General features: G+C 35.3%; 1 protein-coding gene across 3 annotated transcripts; it reads right to left on the bottom strand.

The window, feature by feature from the left end:
• Window positions 1–1,640: 1,640 nt before the first annotated feature.
• Window positions 1,641–16,540, bottom strand: LOC120079652 (fanconi-associated nuclease 1 homolog). Of its 3 annotated transcripts, none has more exons than XM_039033923.1 (15): window positions 16,277–16,540; window positions 16,010–16,181; window positions 14,775–15,265; window positions 12,848–12,952; window positions 10,690–10,951; window positions 10,544–10,606; window positions 9,945–10,019; window positions 9,727–9,836; window positions 5,976–6,046; window positions 5,780–5,870; window positions 5,528–5,668; window positions 5,242–5,450; window positions 3,881–4,154; window positions 3,438–3,671; window positions 1,641–2,679 (listed from the first exon to the last, which is right to left on the bottom strand). In XM_039033923.1, exons 1-15 carry the CDS (start codon window positions 16,367–16,369, stop codon window positions 2,233–2,235), a joined length of 2,838 nt encoding a protein of 945 aa, XP_038889851.1. In that variant the 5' UTR covers window positions 16,370–16,540; the 3' UTR covers window positions 1,641–2,232. The 3 variants fall into 3 exon arrangements, with proteins under 3 accessions (XP_038889851.1, XP_038889850.1, XP_038889849.1); XM_039033922.1 differs by having other exon boundaries at window positions 5,783–5,870; window positions 9,727–9,842; XM_039033921.1 differs by having other exon boundaries at window positions 9,727–9,842.
• Between the last annotated feature and the right edge of the window lie 3,435 nt (window positions 16,541–19,975).

A 19,975-nucleotide genomic window follows, 5' to 3' on the forward strand; every position in this document is an offset into this window, starting at 1 on the left:
TTGCCCCACCGTGCCGGCGACCAAATCTACTCGCTCCCTCGCCGTAGATTTGCCCCATGTCATCCGTGTCGTCAATTCGTCCCAAGCTGTTCATGTCGTCTCGTGTTGCACTATCAATTCGCCCCACGCTGGTCGTCTCTCGTCGTCGGATCTACTCGCCCCACGCCATTGTCTTCCGCTTGCGACGCACATCGTCGGAAGAAGAAAAAAAAGGGAGGGGGAAGGAGGAATAAACGAGCGTGAATCGTGGGGGAGAGAATATATGAAATATATTATTGGAGCAAGAGAATATATGCATGGGGGAGAGAAAATGATATATAAAATAGTTACCATAATATGTATACATACATACGTGTATATATATTATATATATATATATAGTATATATATACACGTGTGTATATATATATTGTGTGGAGCCAAAGCCTAAATTGTAAATAACCATTGATATTAGTAGAAAAACAAAGTTTCAATAGACTTTTCTTGAAAAAAAATGAAGTGTTCAAGCCGTTAATGTAATATAACCCATATTTTAAGGTTTTCTATGTAGAAATCCCTATAAAAAAAAGCTAAAGTTCAAAATTTTGGATAAACATTGGTTGTTCTAGAATATGTGAATAAATCTAAGTTCGGGTTCTGCTAACCATCCCCAGTAAAACACCTAGGGTAATACATTGAAACCACTAAACCGAACCAAATACTAAATCAACTGAAACCGCAATCGAAACCAAATTAATGTTGGTTCGTTTGATTTGGCAATATTTTCAAAACAGAATTATTGTGGGTTTTGATTCAGATTTCAGATATGGAAACCCATTTGAACAGAACCGACCCACTTTTATTAATAATATATTAAAAAACAATATATATATATACTATACTATATACTAATTTATAATATATATAATATATATAAATATAGAATTTAGAAAATATGACGAAGCATAAAAATTTTTAGAAAAACACAACAAAAAAAGACCATGAAGTCAAACCGAACCGAACCGCTTATAATTTAGAAAATATGAAAAATATAAAAAAAAAAATTAAAAACTGTGAAACCAAACCACTCATATGCGATTTGGTTCAAACTGAGCATGCAATTCGTTTCGGTTTCAGAAAATACACTTTAAAATTTGCAATTCGATTCGGTTTGAGCCCTAAACCGAACATAATCGAACTATGAACACCCCTAACCCCAACTGATCAAACAATGTAGTTAGCTTGAGTGTAGAATTTCATGTACCTGCATGAGAATCAAAATTCATCGAAGGTCACACTACTCAATCTCCAAATTTAGTCCCGATGGGTAGAGCTCAAGTAGGAGCATCGTGAATATACGTGAAATGTATAATTGACAGTCTATATAAAATGAACCGGAATAAATACACTACAATAGAGACAATTACAATAAATAAAATAGACTACTAAAAAATGTGTGAATAACAAAAAATAAAACGTAACGATTTTGACATTCTTAAAATAGTCTCTAGTTAAGTTGCCAATCCTCTCACCTCGAAAAAAAAAACCTTCAAAAAAAAAGACATCGACCGCTCTGCATCACAACAGCTTGCATTTCTCAAGCAAAAGAAGCTCATCTCATCCAAACGTTAAAGAAAGAAGAAAAGGAAAAAGGAAAAGGGTTAAGTTGAAACGGAATGAGTTTTATTCTGCCAAGAGTACAGGGTGAAAAACAAAGTTCAGGTGTGACCTATTGTTGTATAATCATAAAATTAGTTGCTGCAAAATTCAACGGGAATGTAGTGCATTATATTATCCTCGAAACAGATTCAACTTGGGAATTGTTTTTCCTACAAAGTGAACTAATTTAGTAATTACCACAAAGAATTGGTGAAAAAGGCACGAGGATACTTATTAGTTGTTCCAGTTACAGCTCTTGAAAGCTCTTCATAAACTTTTCATAAGCTTTTCCCTTTTCAGCCACCAACCCCAAAAAGCACTTCATGTCATTAAGTGAGAACCATTTCATCTTCTATTCATAAGACATGTATCTTTCAATGCATTTACTTGGGATTCAAGGATCGTTTCTTCATTTTCTTCTTCCCAGAATTCACGCCTACTAGTTGGCAGATTGAAGTCATCCCCTGTATCTAAGTGGGCTATGACAGTCATCCTTATATCATTTCCCAACAAAGGTACCATTGTTACTTAGGTAATCTTGGTTTGAACTTTGAAGACAGGCTCGATTTGCCTATTCTGGTGATGATCGACCTTTTAAGCTAGTTTTGGCATGGGGGTGATTTTGCAGACTTCTGTTATGAAGCCACAATCCATTAGAAGTAATAGCCATGCCCGTTGCTGTTCAGAGAGTCTGTCTCTGGGACCTTTTACTTCAACAAGTTTAGCTTCACCACTGTATTCACTATTAAAGCGCCACAACAACAAATCTGGCATTCCACTCGACCAACTTTGATAATCTTGTGCAAGATGCCGACACAGTGAAGCCATACAAGGGCCACCGATGCATGTCACAGCTGCCCGCAGCTCAGCTAGCGAGTGCCGATCCCAGTGAACTCCATTACATGCCGTTCCCTTGTGTGATTCCCAAGATGTAATGAGGATCTCTTCACCCATGCCTTCTTGAATTTTCTGAAGTTGAGATTCTATACTATTCTGTCTCAATAAATAAAAGCTATCTGTTCCAAAATCCAGGGGAGCAGTCTGCAAATGACAGGTTTCTATGTTAGAGATCCTCTTAACTGAAAAGACAAATATTAGAACTTACGAAACCTTATATTTAAAACAACAGACCCAGTAACATACTCATCCTCGTACCAACATATGAATGCAGATTTTCCATAATTGTCAATTAGTGGCAACCTGCATGACCCTAAATGACATGAAAACTCGTTGGTTATTAAATCCTACATAGGTGGTCACCATGGATTGAACCCATGATCTTTTTAGCCCTTTATCGAGGTCATATCCCTATTTACCATTAGGCCAACCCATGATGGTTAGTATGTTGGCCAACCCATGATGGCTTTAATAAATGTTTATTAAGTTGAATACATTGCTTTCGCCATATGTAACATTTATTTTACATAGTTTCAGCATGGCACATATAATGACAATTGAAAGTGCAAGTAACTCCAGCTCGAACTTTATTGACTTCCATGAGAGCGCACAGACGAAAGGCCCACTATGTAAATATAGCTGACCAGCTCACACCACGGTGTGTATTGCAAACTATGTATTCCCAAGAGAGTGTAGATTAGACATTGTTGGTTTTTATTCATCATTACTGGTTGTACATCTTCTTTGCTTTCCTTGTACTTGCCCTCCCTCGTTTAGACTACATCTGTTTTTGGTTTTTCTCCATTTTGTACTCTTTGAATTATTTCGTAGATCAATTAAATGTTTCTTAAATTGAGATAAGTGAATGGTGCTTAATGCCATCTTTTTAAATTAAAACATACCTGAAATTTTGTGCGAAAGACATTTGGGACATCGGAAAATATGGCATCCCACAAGAGAAGCCCAAAAATGGTTAACCAAATGCCACTTTCTGAATGGACACCTTGCCATCCACCTCCTTCCGCACTATAATACTCGAGGGCAAGCTGCTCCACTGAACATTGTTCCCCACTTTCTCCATAAAACCTGCTCTTCATACCTGTTTCACAGTTCAACGGTCGCCCTTGAATGTGTACCTACTTGTTTGCAATACAAGGCTACAGTTACTCACTAACATTCAACTTTGATACAAGGCAACACATTCAACGGTTGCCCTTGGATGTGTACCTACTTGTTTGCAATACAAGGCTACAGTTACTAACATATACCAGAACCAACAACTTTGATATTAGCATCCAATAAACATATTAAACCTTAGAATAACAGCAGCCATGTATGTCAATACCTCTGTGATTTTCCTCTTGATAGAATCAGCAAAACTAGGGATTTTCCACCGCCGTGGTGGTTTTCCTAACCGAAGGATGCGCCTTTGCAATCCCATCCGTGAACCAGCTCGAACCCATGGATCCAACAATCCACGCTCAGCTACTGACAAGCTCTCACTGGGATAGCCCAAATGCTCCAAATCAATTGACAACCTCAGGGTCCAATATCCTCTTCTTCCATCACGAGTGTAACAATTTAGCAATCGCTTAAGTAGTAGCACTGCATCATTGTACCTACTCAGAAATACAAGTTCCTTTTTAGTCCTAATGATGAAGTAACATAAACTGGTAACTATTTCCACTGAACATATTTTCCTCGAGTGTTATAGGTAAGAAAAAATTTTGCTTTGACCATTTTTTTTAACGATCACTCAATAAAGCCTTCTCTGCATGATTTATTACATTGGCAATTAAAAAGGTGGTTACTGAACACCAAACTTGACCTTTACTCCCAGATAACAACACACATTTAATTGACTAAACAGAATAGCCTTAAGCTAATTCTGATTGCTTGCTTGTACTACTGATCAGTTGGGAGCAAACGAGAAAAATCCAGGGATAAAAGCTGGGGTAGCATAGCAAAAATAGCTAAAGGAGGCAGAAAATAGAATGCAGTGCCAATAACGGTCTTGTCAAAATAATGGTGCTCAGGGTTGGTGAAGAGGGGCAGAATTCTACTTTCCACTAATAAATGTAATAAGTGATAATATAAAATAAATATACAATACAAGTAGGGGGAAAAAAGAATAAAAAACCATACAAAAATATTGATTTAAAATAAGTACAACAAGTAGTATAAAGAAGAAAATGTCAGATATGATCGGATTATATGGAAATCACGAAAGCCCAAAATTTTGTTGAATGCCAAGGGTAAGGGGATCTCAAATTCTGGCAAAAAAAGGAAGGATAGATAAGAGTCTTGTGAAATGCAAATTTGCTCATTCTATTTACATTAACGGGTCATGTCAAAATGCAAAGCAGTGTGTTCTCAAGGCAAGGCTGTAGGGAGTGTTCTCTATTTCCTTTCTTCTCCTCTGTGGTGCGTTAACGATCACACTCCATTAGCATTCATATTATCCTTTCTTACTGACTTTACGACATCTAATCAATTCAAGCATGAATGGTGATATTTCATCCAGCGCTTACTGCTAATTTTTTTTTAGTAGTCAATAGACGTTCAGTGTCAAAGTTAAGTAAAACAAAGGCCAAGATGGTAGGCCAAAGCATGAATATGTGTATATGCATGCATGCGTGCATATTCGTGTCTGTGTAAGTAAATATAAAATGGGGCTGAAGCAGAAATTTTAAGAAGCAGATTGACCTATTCTCACGCTCAAGAAAGGAAACTCCAAGAGACACTACTTTTGAATAGATCCATGATGCTGAAAAGCTTGAAAAGAATGCAACTGATTCAGAGGTAGTGCATGTATTTGGCTGCACACGAGAGTCAGCAACTGACACACATCTTAATACCATTTTGTTGTCCTTCTCATCGAGAGCTTGATCAATTAGTTGTGCAACTTCAATGGCCTATAGAATGTAAGAATTACATAAAGCAAAATATCACAAGAGTCGATACAAAATCAGCATAACAAAAAAAATTAAACCTCTTCATAAGCAAGCAAATCGTTTCGATCCAAGAAAATCTGATCTGTAATTATGCAGCTGTAAGTTGGATACTTGACTATTCCCATATCAACAAGCAGAAAGGCTGACAAATCCTGCTCTCCATTGAGGAAGAAAAGCCTCTGCACAAGCAACAAAATTGACATTCTGCTTTTAAAAATAGGCCAGGCTAAAATTTTCTGATGAAAGTTATGACAAAGATGAAAAATTGAAATCATAATGCAGATACCAGCTACCTCAGCACGCCAGATAAGCAATTCAGCTTTAGATGATATCCTAGTGCAGAGACCAGCTATGCCCAGAATTAGATCTGGAAGTAGTGGACTACAGAAACAATGTGAAAGAAAATTTTCAGATTTCTAATTATACAACATAGTTGATGTCTTCGACGAAAAAATTAAAATAAAATAAAAATAAAGGGATATATACCATAATCCATCTTCATAAGGGGACAAAAGAGAGGCAACAAGATCATCCTTTCTCATGCTGCTATTGCAATTCTGAGACCTCAACAGGAGTATGGAAGAAACATCAGATAAACATGCAAAAGTACACGTCTAGTGAGTGAATCGATACTAGGTCTGAGCAAGCCTGAATTGTACAGTTACCCGTGTCAGACTGAAGTGATCCAACCTCTTTCTATTAGTTCAATCACCTCTTCAATGGTTTGGTTTGAAACTTGTGGAAATAAATTGCCTTTTATTATCTTCTTGGTTTACTGGGGAACTTGGAGTTAACTCTGTTGTTGGCTCAAAGTTTTTGGGCTTTGGGTGAAATTTCAGGCTTCTTCTAGGAGTAGTATAAGAGCGTTTGAGTTTGTTGGTTTGGAGTTCAGGCTTCTTCTACGTGTAGTATAAAAGTGTTTGAGTTTGTTGGTTTGGAGTTCAGGTTTCCTCTTGTAAATGCTCAAGACCTTCATTTCTATTAATTTACTAGAGTCTCACTTCAATGTGGTGGAATTTTGGATCACTTGAAAAGCTCACCTTAACATAAGCCGTACGATAGTTTAGTTTCTAATATGAAAAAATAACATAAATTCATACGATAAAAAACAATTGAGAATATACAAAACAGCAACATTGCTGCTCTTAGGAAATCATAAGATCTTATACCTTTGATTCTACTTGCCCCTTGTGGACATGTTCCAATGGCCTATGTACACAGCCAAATAACATTTTGAACTTATGGTTCCATTCAACTCTAGCTCAAAGAGTTAGAGTTGGAGGAGTGGAGTTGTTGAACTCCACTCTTTGTTTGCCAAAAGAGTTTGTGGGGCCCACGACTACACAACTTATCAGACTTAACAACTCCACCCCTTGCTCCAAACGCCCCCCTAAATGTAGGATGCACCCACTAACAAGTTATAGAGAAAAGTGTTAGAAATAAGGGGCTTTGTTAATAGTTTATAGCCTCGAAGGTATTTTAGTATTTTACTTTACCCTTTGTTTATTTCCTTTTTTGTATTAGGACTCGCTAGAGTCTATAAATATGGCTTCTCTTGTAACTTTCATTTTATGTTAAAATAATAAAAAGAGACTCTCTATCGTGGTTTTTTCTCCCTGTTCTAAAGTTTTCCACGTAAACTTAGTGTTCTCTATTTTCTATCTTTTAACATGGTATCAAAGCATGGATGTAACGTTATACTTCATCCCGAAAATACTTCATGGATGTAACGTTTATCTAGCAAGGTTATAAATGCTTCCATCCTTCCCGAAAATACTTCATCTCCATGGATGTAACGTTCCTTGAGGATTAACCTTTCTTCCCCGTTAGTCATCTTCAAGGGGAGAGTACCAAGGAAGAGACTAATTGGCCCATATCTTCAAACTCATCTTCAGTCCCTACCGACCTTTCTAAACTCCTTCTTGAACCCCTTCCTGAACCCATCCTGAGTGCCCATGACACCGTTCTACCCACTAAACAAGTCCCTTGGATAACTTACTACAGAAAGAATCTCAGTAAGGAAATGGTGTCCCCTACTACTCCGACGACTCCGGTCCATGAATCTGAACTAACACAAGCTCAAGGTACTACTGACCCTAATAATACTAACTTGTGTGTTGAGGATGATATTGTTGATTTGGCTGAGAATGACAAGACTGATTTGTTAGTTCCAGAGAATAACAGGGTTGCAAACAGTGATGAGACTTCGACAGAAACACAAGAGGATGAGACTCTTCCTCGGGCTGAAAAATGTAATCAAAATCTCATTACAGATGGGGATTTAGACAAACTAGGGGATTATGATATCTTTCTTGACATGTCCATTGCATTGAGAAAGGACACCAAGTCCTACACCAAGTACCCCATGCATAGCTTTCTGTCCTACAATAATCTTTCTTTTGAGTTCAAGGCGTCCATTGCCAGCCTTGATACAACAACAATATCGAAAAACATACATATGGCTATGGAAATTCCTGAATGGAAGACTGCTGTCATGGAAGAAATGAGAGCCCTTGAAAAGAATAATACGTGGGACCTTGTAGCTCTTCTTAAAGGGCATAAAACAGTTGGGTGCAAGTGCGCGTTCACTCTAAAGTATAAATTAGATGGAACTCTATACAAGTACAAGGTCAACCTTTTAGCAAAAAGGTTTACTCAAACTTATGGAATAGATTATTCTGAGACTTTCTCCCTCATAGCAAAGTTAAACACGGTCCGGGTCCTTTTTGTTGCAGTTAATAAAGACTGGCCTCTCCATCAACTTGATGTAAAAAATGCATTTTTGAATGGTGAATTAGAAGAAGGGGTTTATATGAGCCCTCTCCCAGGTTTTGAAGCTCGGTTTGATCATCAAGTTTGTAAACTCAAGAAGTCTTTGTATGGTTTGAAACAGTCTCCGAGAGTGTGGTTCGACAGGTTTACTACTTTTATTAAGTCCCAAGGTTTCACTTAGGGACACTCTGATCACATGTTGTTTACAAAAAGGTCGATATCTGGGAAAATTATTGTTCTAATTGTATATGTAGATGATATTGTCTTGTTAGGAGATGATACTGCTAGGATCACCAAGCTAAAAAAGAAAATGGCTGACGAGTTTGAGATAAAAGATCAAGGGAATCTAAAGTATTTCCTTGGAATGGAGGTGGCAAGATCAAGGAAGGGGATCTCTATCTCACAAAGGAAATACACTCTTAACTTATTAAAAGAAATAGGTATGACTAGATATAGACCTGCTGACACTATTGAATTCAATGCGAAATTGGGAGATTTTATTGACGAAGTTCCTGTTGATAAAGAGAGGTATCAGCGTCTAGTGGGAAAGCTGATTTACTTATCTCATACTGGACAAGATATTTCCTATGTTGTCAGTGTTGTTAATCAGTTTATGCAGACACCCTACGAAGAACATATGGAAGCTATGAATCGGATTCTGAGACATTTGAAAAGCTTTTCAGGTAAAGGTCTGATGTTAAGGAAAACTGACAGAAAATGCATTGAGGCTTATATCGACTCTGATTGGGCAGGATTAGTCATTGACAGAAAGTCTACCTCTGGATATTGTACTTTTGTGTGGGGTAACCTAGTTACTTGGAGAAATAAGAAGCAAAGTGTTGTTGCTAGAAGCAGTGTTGAAGCTGAATACAGAATTATGAGTTTGGGAATCTGTGAAGAAATCTGGTTGAAGAAAGTTCTATCTGATCTTCACCAAGACATTATTTTACCTATGAAGCTCTATTGTGATAATAAAGAGGCTATAAGCATAGCCAATAACCCTATACAACATGATAGAATGAAACATGTGGAGATTGATAGACACTTTATAAAAGAGAAACTAGACAATGACAGTATCTATATTCCGTATATTCTAATCAACAAGTTCCCGATATTCTCAAAGGGCTACTCAGGCAAAGTTTTGACTCATGTATTAGCAAGTTGAGTCTGATGGACATCTACGCCCCAACTTGAGGGGGAGTGTTAGAAATAAGGAATTTTGTTGATAATTTGCAGCCCCGAGGGTATTTTAGTATTTTACTTTACCCTAGGTTTATTTCCTTTTTTGTATTAGGGCTTGCTAGAGCCTATAAATATGGCTTCTCTTGTAACTTTCATTTTATGTTAAAATAATAAAAAGAGACTATCGTAGTTTTTTCTCCCTGTTTTAGGGTTTTTCACGTAAACTTGGTGTTTTCTATTTTCTATCTTTTAACAAAAAGGAACACTAATAATAATAGCAAACCTTCTTAAGCATGCACATAACTTCACGTAGCTCAGAGACAGTGAGAAGATTCAAAATCTGGATCATGTCAGTGTTATCAGCTTCATTTGTAGCAAAGCAACATAGATAACCTGCTTCTGAGAGTGAGTGAGGGATGAGGGGTGAGGGGTGAGGGGAATCCCAAAACTTAATTTCCAAACTTACAAGGATGATTGTGCATATGGGTGAAAATAATTTACCTGAGAGCTCCTTGACTGCCTGTTTAGGATCCAATACTTCTTTGTAAGAAGTACAAGACATCCGAAACCATGGTCCTAAAAACAAAACAACACAAGAAAATAAATATTTTGGGCATGAAGAGAGCTTAGAGGATGTAATAGGAGGCACTTAGAGAAAGCCATGCTAATAGAAACAAGAAAACAATAGCTTATCTATCTCTTTTTATGAATTAACAGTCAATAACCAAAAGAAAATGAGAGCAGTTATCCCGATTCATATTGTATCTGTGCCATGATAGTACTATAGAATGCAGTTCCCGAAAGTTGCTGGTGAAACGGAGCTAATTGACTCTATTAAATTTTTTAAGTAAACTAATTGGCTTAAAAGATTAACAGTGCAGGTTGAAACATCTGCACACCTCCATAAATCACAGGTCAACTTGACTCTATTAAATTTTATTGAAGACTTAGTTTTTTGTATGCTCTTGTACTCTTTTGTTTTTTTTTCTTTTATTTTTTTCTCAATGAAAGTGGTTGCTTTATAAAATTATTAAAAAAAAAAAAAAAAAAAAAATTGTAAGTGATGGTTAAATACAAAGAAAACTAGAAGGAAACCAAACCTTTACGCATATAAAGACGGATAAAAAGCCTCTGACTATCATCTGATAGTGAACTGAATACATCTGTCCAAAGTGGAATCCATAAAAGACAAAAAAAAGCTTGCAAGAAACTGGATAACTGATGATAAATAACTTTGATAAGATACCTAGAAACTGTTTTTCATCATCGGACAATAAATGGGAATAACCCTGTAAAACTTCTTGTACTAAAAGAGAAAAGTTCTTCTGATATTTCAATGCATTAGGCGTGAAATTTTTTGTGGAATCAATTGCTTTCTGAATGCTTGTCCATAAATTTTTGAACTCCTCAACATCAAAATTATTTTCATGAAATAATTTGTTGTTGTCACACATGACCTCAATGGGTACAACATCAACAGAACTTCTAGGAGCAGTTGTCACAAATCCCTGAAAGAAATCAAAGTCTAAAAACTCATTTTCCCCTCTTATTGCAGGAGGCAGTTTAGGATATAAATTAAAATAGACAACTCAAAAGAATATAATTGTCAGCATTTTGATAGCCAAAAGACAACTCCCCTAGCCAGAGGAGTCTCAGAAAACCAACCAATTGGCTTGAATATCAAAAGAGGTATAGTTAACTGTTTTGGTCATTGGAATGATAAAGTTCGGAATTACTTCTTGGAAAAGCAGAATGATTTGTTCATAACAAAGCTTTCATTCAGATAAATAAGATCATAGGAAAATGTCACAAAAAACAAAGGCCACACCCACATAGGAAAAAGAGAAATGTGCACGAATACTCCAGCAATATCACTCATTTATACATGAATTTAGAGCTACGGCTATGGATGAATTATTTTATTTAAGTTGAAAAACACTTTTGGTCCTCAAAATTTTATAGAAGTAATAATTTAATTACTGAACTTCAGTTTGTACAATTTAGTCTTTGTACTGTAAAATTTGTAGCAATTTAGTCCTTGAATTTTAAGAAGTAACAATTTAGTCCCTATATTTAAATTTTGTAACAATTGATAGGAAATCTTTTTGTAATTTCATCTTATAAATGAAATTGTTACAGTTTCCTATCAAAATAATAATACTAATAAAATTTAAAAAAATCAAGGACTAAATTGCTACAAATTTGAAAGTAAAGGAACTAAATTGTTACCAAATAAAGTTCAAAGATTAAATTGTTACTCTCATGAAAGTTCAGGGATAAAAGGTGATTTTAACCTTTTTTTTTTATCAATAGCTAGTGCTTTCATTAAGAGAAATAAGTAACCCTAAACTTTAATAAGTCACAATTTAATCCTTATAGTTTACAACTTGTAACAATTTGGTCTTTATCTTGAAAAATATTAATAAGATGTAATGAAATTTCTTACACATCTAGATCGATAGACTGATGGAGGATCAAATTTGTTTATATATTATATAGACTAAGTCTATACGTAATAAAAATTGACACTTAATTTTGATGAGATTTTTAATAATGATCAGTACGTTGTCAGTTGTCACAAATTTCAAAGTATAGGACTTTTCACTTATTAAAATTCAGAGACTAAATTGTTACGAAACTGAACATATAAAGATTGAACTATTACCAACTAAAGTTCATTGACTAAATTGTTTCTTCTATTAAAGTTCAGAGTCCAATAGTGTTTTCTTTTTCTTTTTCTCTTTTTTTTTCCCTCTTAAAAAGAAAGATGAAACAACTTTGAGAATGAATGAAATAATACAAGTGCATAATTACATAAAATAATACATATAGAATAATTACAATAGCTCTTCGAAATTGAAGACCAAAGAGACATCCCAAGGTTCCCTCTCCAAACCTCAAAACACTCTATTTTTCCTCTCGTGCTAAAGAACCCACAAGATAGCACATACCTTAGTAAGCCATAAAAACCGACCTTTTTATGAAAAGGCAGAGGGAGGAGGAACTCCTTTACCATATCACTAGTATCCCTATGATGGGCTAGCATGAAGCATCTAAAAGAAGTAACTCCGGATAGATCTCGCAAACTCACATCTCTAAAGAATATGATCATGTCTTCCTTCGTCTTTCGACAAAGAGTGTAACAAAACAGGTCAACTAATGAGGAAACTTCCTCGAAAGCCAACCCAAATTGTTAACTCGTCCGTGTAATAATATAAAAATTCATACTTATATTTCGAAAAAGAAATACTCGTTGTATTACTTTATTATCTTTTTTTCCTATCCCTTATTTGAATATTTTGTCCTCTGCATATTAGAGTATTGTAGTGGAAACTAATTTCAAAACTTATCACAAATTTTTTATGCATGAGAACAGTTAACTGTCAAGTAGGCCAAAGAAGTACCTTGAAGTTTAGGCAATACTTCTCAATTAGGGGAGATAAAAACTGGGCTAATTCACGTGGGAGAAATCCGAGCATCTTACAACATTCAGAATCTGCAGAGATAACCTATATCAAAAGGACAGCAGTTATTTTAACGAAGAAAGAAAATCGAGAAGGCATGTTGTTAAAAGTCAGAGTTCTCATAGCTGTTAGGAGTAAAAGTTTTCTTTGTTTCCCGGTGCTTAAAGCTTCTCTTCCAGTTTCAGATTCATTCACAAAATACAGGTTTACAGATGACTTCCCCTTGACAGTAGAAGTTGCATAACTATTGTTTCTTTACTCATCTAAGCGTATTTTACACTAGTTTTAAGGTTTCATTAGAAGTGTTAATTTGTTAAACAGGTTCAACAATTCTCCTACACCTGTTAGCAGTCAGTTGGTTTGCTTTAATTATTATGAATAAGTCTATACTCAAGTAGTCAATCTCCTGCATTTTTTCTCTTAACCAAAAAAGTAATATAGAGGCCGTATTTTCAGCAAAGTATCAAAGCAATTAGAATTGTAGGAAGCAGATATGCTACATTGCAGCTGGTCCATCCATAGCAATGAGAATCCTCCATCAAAGATTGACTCATAAGTTGAATGAAGAGACCTTCTTGTAGTCAGCCTAACCTGTGAAGTTTTCATGGACAGAGCCGGATTTCAAGTACAAGAAACCTGCTCAGATTTGAATGCTATTTGAGACACTGAATGTCAGCTCATAGTGTGGCCAGAAAAGTACATGGAGCCAGAGATCAGCCAAGGGTGAATTTAGAAGACTCCTGTGAACAATCTCTCTATCAAGAGAAGAAATACACTTATACCAAAATTTGAGGTGGATTTTGACATTTTCCAGCCTAAGAGGATTTAAAAGACCGTATTCTTGCTCTTTCTCAAAGGGTTATTGACAGGGCTTGAGTCATCAAGCAACAAATGTCCCAAGCTCCTAATCTTTGCAAACAAGAAATCTTTAATGAGGATGGGAAAAAAGAGAGTTGAACTAGCATAGTGATGGACCTAATAGCTATGATATGATAAGTCTGCAATGAAACAACTCAAATTAGAAACAAAGGTTCTTTGAGATGTTTTGATAGCAATACTACTGTTTACATGGACTAACAGTTCATACTCACCCAAAGGCTACACCCTACACAGACCATCAAGTAGGTAAAAGAAACTGCAACAGTGATACACTTCTAAATGCTGCCAAATAGTTATAACTGCTATTCAGAAAACAACTTGTCCCTTGTTCACATCATGGCACGTCACATACTACAAGAAACTCAGGCCCCAAACCCAATGAAGAGTTAATGTGATCCACCCTATATTACATTTTCAAACAATTTAGTGCATCAAAGGTAAAGAAGAGTCATTTGCCTTATGGGATAAATACTTTCTTGGTCACAACTCTGAACTCAGCTAACTGTCGGCCCTCATGTGTCATCTTGCACGTTCTCATACCCATGGCTTGTTCACGATAATGTCATAATCTAAATTTGAGGCTACAGTTGCATACCTTGTGTTCAAACAGTGAAAGATTAGCTAATATAACACCAAAAGTTTACTATAACAACAGTTTTAACATGCTAAGCGTTAGAATGGATGATATCTATATACAAATGTGGGGGAACATAGAAACTCGGTAAACTTCCACCAGTCAGGAGTTTGATTTCAAAAATTGCCTGCTAGAAGTTTTCAAGGTTCAGTAGTTCATTGATTCCCTGCTCAAGTGTTTTATAGTATCTCAACACTTTGGGTTATTTTAGGATGCATTTACAGCAGTTAATACATTAGAAACATAAACACTTCCGTATTAGCCAGTCTCCACAAATTTTCTACTAAGCAAGTAAATTAGGGGTTATGCATTTCCCGCAATAATGTAAGAGGGAAAATGGCAGAAGAATCATACCTTGATGGCATTGGGATCATTTACATTGGTAGGATCTCTTTCAAGAGAGATGCTTTCCCCGAGATTTAGCTCCTTTTCATCACTAAACTTACGACCGACAATAAAAGTTTGAAGAATCATCCCAGATAAATCATCCTTGGCAGTAACCATCCCAGATGTGATTCTTTTATTCTTAGGAGAACAAATTTCTGAAGCATCGTTAGTTCTTTCACAATTATTTAGGGTATCCAATAAACAGTCCTTTTGTGGCCGTATTGAACATTCTACTAATGGTTCACATATAATTTCATCATTTTCAATATGAGATGCATCTTTAGGCAATTTATGGACATTACGGTGCATTAGACTATCACCGGGACCCACAGAAGACTCATTCTTCTCTGATTTCAGAACATGAGATTGATGTTGAACTTTTGACCGGGAACAGAAGTTTAGTTGAAGAAGAGTGCTTTGAGTCAACTTCCGCTTCCTTCCCCTAGATAAGCATGCATCTGGAAACCACAGTCTTCCAGTCATTATGAAAATCAAAGGAGAAGTATTAAACAACTATAGCAGTAATAACAGTTCATTATTTTTTTAGTTGTCTTTAGCTTCCACGGCACTTTAAGAATGTAATGAAGGTTCCGTAAACAGTTGGTACAAGTATGAGGTTTCAAGTCACAATAATGCCTACGGTTCACAATTGGTAATGTGCACTAACACTCCTTTCACTTCATATATCCATCCCATTTAAGTATAAGGTTTAAAAAAGTAAATTATCATCATAAAAAAGAATGACAAACTTCATTTGCAGCACCTACGAGATGCTTAAGATTGAATTTTATATGATTGCAACAGAAGGAGGTCAAGCAAATATTGATAACTGCCTCCTGTATAAGAAATTGATATCTGAAACTCTTATCTGATCATTATGGCGAATATTAGTTTCTTTCAGCTAACTAATTCTCAGAAACTTGAAAGGTTTGACGACTTGCTGCACCATATAGTATTTAATGGCACAGGCAGACGTACCCCACCGAAGAATAGAACCTAATAAAAATCTACACTTCATTAGATGTATAGATGCACATTGAAATTCCTCAGGGAAGCAAAGCCATCTTATGAGTTATGCTTCCAGTTTCTTTCTAGAGACCACAATTAAGTACAGGTCAGAGAAAAACTTTCATAAATCATAGGGAGGTAAATTTTACCAGCAAAGCATCTATGCATATATAATCTTAAGATAGGAAGAATACCCAGATGGGAGTTGATAATAGAGTCTTCCCCATTTACTCTGCTTCCGCAAACAGGGCAAGTAACATATTTCCCGGAGGCACTACTTTCAATGTCCCCATGTTCATGAGCGTCCCGATTTTTCTCAACGGCAAGGGGCTTGCAATGTTCATCAGAGCATAGATTTAAAGTGCTCTATAAAATTGAAACAACGAGGTGAATAAGACAAGAGCAAAGAAAGAATTGAACTGAATCATCAAAAGAAGAAAAAGGGGGCGATAAATGGGCACCTCGAGGGGAGAGGAGAGAATGGCAAGACGATTAGGAAGGAAGCGTCTACGTTTGCCTACCAATCGGACCAAGCTCTCTCTTCCTCTTAACATAATTGAGAATCGGATTAGGGCTGCATCTCCACTGCGTTACCTTCTTCGTCCTCCTGCTACGATGATCGGATTCATATTACGCTCAGTATATTGAAAGGGAGCGGGAAATGGCGTCAAATTCGCGCCAACTTGCGATGACCACCTGGCGCTCTTGATTCTGCATTCCCCACATTTCAGATATTGATTTTTTTTAATATTATTATTATTATTATTATTTTTGGGTTAAACCTTCAGATATTGAAATTAGGGAAATTGCAACGGGTTAATTTATTATTTGTAAATATAGTAAAAATTTAAACATAAATATATATATTATTTAGATCCATTGGTATTATTGGAGATTTATTGGTTGGCTCTTTGTTTTTTTAAAGTACCTTTTGGTGGTTTGATTTAGTATAGATACAGGACTCCTCAACTTTATATTCTTTATATATATATATATAATTGACATAATATCAATATCAATAAAGTGGTAAATATAACTTCTAGTTCCCTCCACACGGTATAAGCTCCACTCCTTACATTTATTTGTTCCAATTTTCCTTAACTAACATCCTTTCGATTATAAAACCCCTCGTCAACAAAATTTATAAACCAGCCACTAGTCACAAGCAATATTATTTAATGCAGTATAGATTTATTTTACCAAATATTTTCTTTATTTTAGGTGCTGCTTATTATTTCTGATTGAGGAGTTTGTTTACTTTCTTGGCCACGGTTTTAAAAGGACAATAATGATATTTTTATAGGGTTGTCGCATTTGTTTATGGTGTAAAAATGTTTTTGTTCTTAGTGGCCGGTTTGTGCAACATCAAAGTTTTTTTTATTTATATTCGTCGTATTTCGCTATGCGATTGCATTGGTTGAAAATTGCAATATCTCAAAGATAATTTTTGCCTTAGTAGGAGCCTAAGGTATTGTTATTGAGAAGGGATTCTCAGTCTTGGGGGAGCCTAAGACTTCATTCTCAATGAGTTCTCTATCTTATGAAGGACCTAAGATTCGTCAATGAAAGGAGGTCACTGAACTAATAGAAGATAATCAAGAGGAGGGGAGTCTCACACATTGTCGAAAGCCAAAATGTTCAACACTAATAGTAACACACTTAGGGGGAGTATAAGCTCAATAGAGAGGGAGTCTCACATCTAGGGAGAGCCTAGGTGATATGTGAGTTGAGCTCTACATGAGTCACTGTAGTATTCATTGAATTACAGATAAGTAGGGGTGTGCACGGTCCAGTTTGGTCCGGTTTTGAATCGAACCATGAACCGAACCAAAGTGCTCGGTTCTCAAGTAAACAGAACCGTTTGAAACCAATTTCCATCATTTTTGGTTCCTGAACTGAACCAACTTGAATCAATTCGGGTCGGTTCGATTCGGTTTATAACCATTTTTCTGTTGGTGCATTGTGTCGTTTGTTTAGCTAGATTTTTACTATTCCTTGTTACCAAAATCTCAATTAAAGTTCATCTAAAATTTTAATCAAAGTTCATCAAAATCTCAATGAAAGTTCATCCAAATCTAAATTAAAAAAATATTCAAATCTTAATAAAATTTCATCCAAAATCTCAACTAAAGCTCATTTAAATCTAAACTAATGTTCATACAAAATCTTAAACAAAGTTCATCAAAATCTAAATTAAAGTTCATCCAAAATCTCAATAAAATTTCATCTAAAATCTCAATATAAATTTAATATTGAAGATATCCATCCAGATTTGATCCAAGTTCAAACATAAAATACAATCTATCCATTAAGTTATGTCCCCATTCAAAGTTCAAACACAACCTAAAATCAAAGTTGAAACATGTGAACAAATTACAAATTTTTGAAGTCCAAACACGGTAAAATTGAATTCCAGACAAAGAAAGCCCAAGGATCCTCCCACTCCATTCTTCAATCACCTTGATTAACTAGTAACTATCGTGGATGCTTCGTCTTCTCCACTAATGATTTCTACCAAAAAAAAAAAAAGACAAATTAGTTTATGAAATATAAATAAAGAGATATTAAAAAGTATACTTAGATTGAAAAAATTATATGACTCAAACTTTTCAATACGGTCGGTTGTTATCTTAATTGTCTCATCTCTACGTATAATTAGTGCAAAACACATCCAATTTTGTGTATAAACAAGAGCTTCAACTGTTTTCAAAGACAATGTACTCCGATATAAGTCTAAAACCCAACTCCTATGCTGAAAGTGAACTCTGAAGCTACAGTTGAGATAGGAATGGAAAATATTTCCTTAGCCATTTTTACTAGAATCGTGTACTTTCCAGAATTTGCTTTCCACCACATTAATATGTCAAATTGACTATCTACGAGGGGATAAACTGATACTTTTAGAGTCTTTAATTTTTCGCATGGCTCAATGATATACTTATCGAACTCGGTCTTACTCCCTTCACTATCTTTTTTACTCAAGTGTTCGGTAAATATATAATAATTGCGAACAACTCGAGATTCATCATCATTGTTCTTCTCCATCAAATTCTCCAATTTCTCGATTTGATTTATTGCCCTATCCTCATCATCATCACTTTTACACTCATTATACATTCTTCTAATCACATCATCAATTTTTTTCCCAATTTCATTTCCAATTTCATTTGTCATCTCTTCATCATATAAAGTCGTAAGCATAAATATCACAAATTTCAACTTATAACTAGGGTCTAAAACAACATAAACATACACAAGAAGATTTATCCTATCATTTTTCTTCCAATATTTGTCAAATTTTACTTCTATTCTTCTCACCATGGCAGACAACAAAGGATTATCACATACTGAAGAATCTTGAATTTGTTGTTGAATTAAAAAAATTTATTGAAAATAGATATTTGATGTTACCGTCAATGAAGCAAGAATTTCATCTAGTAGGAACATCCAAACAAAGTGAAATTTTACTAGCTATTTTCTCATTTCTCACACAATTTTGACAAGTAACTAGATGGTGAATATCTTACCTATTGAATTGTATGTTGGATTTTAACAATTGAATCATTAAGTTCTTTTAGAGCATCCCCACAATGAGATTGAGAATATGAGTACCACATCTTACATGCAAACATTCTCCATCTAAACTGGTCATGTTCCAATTTCGCATGTTTCTTCTCAAATAATTAATGGCCACACCATTGGAGCTAGTATTATCTACCGTCACACTCAAAACATTATCTATCCTCCAGCCTAACAAACATTTCTCAATTTTTTCCCAATGCTTTCTCCTTTATGATTTGGAATCAAGCAAAAGGTTAAAATTCTTGTTTGTAAATTTCAATTATTATCCATAAAGTGTGCTGTGACTAATATTTTGAATTGAGGTCCATGTGTTTGTTGTCAAACTAACCTTCAACCCTTTCTTCCCAATAAATTCTTTCAACTTTTTTTTATCCGTGTAAGTTGAAGACAATCTCTTGTAATTTTCCATCGTGATGACACAATAAATTTAGGTTGTAAAGTACTTGAATATTCACGAAATCCTTCCGACTCAACCATCCTAAATGACATCTCTTCAACAATAAAAATTTTTGCAAGTGCTAATCTACATTTCTCGACGCTAAAAGATGTGGCAACCAGACTATAAATTCTCTCTCTTT

Source organism: Benincasa hispida, chromosome 6 (genome assembly GCF_009727055.1).
Source record: "Benincasa hispida cultivar B227 chromosome 6, ASM972705v1, whole genome shotgun sequence".
Classification (NCBI taxonomy): domain Eukaryota; kingdom Viridiplantae; phylum Streptophyta; class Magnoliopsida; order Cucurbitales; family Cucurbitaceae; genus Benincasa; species Benincasa hispida.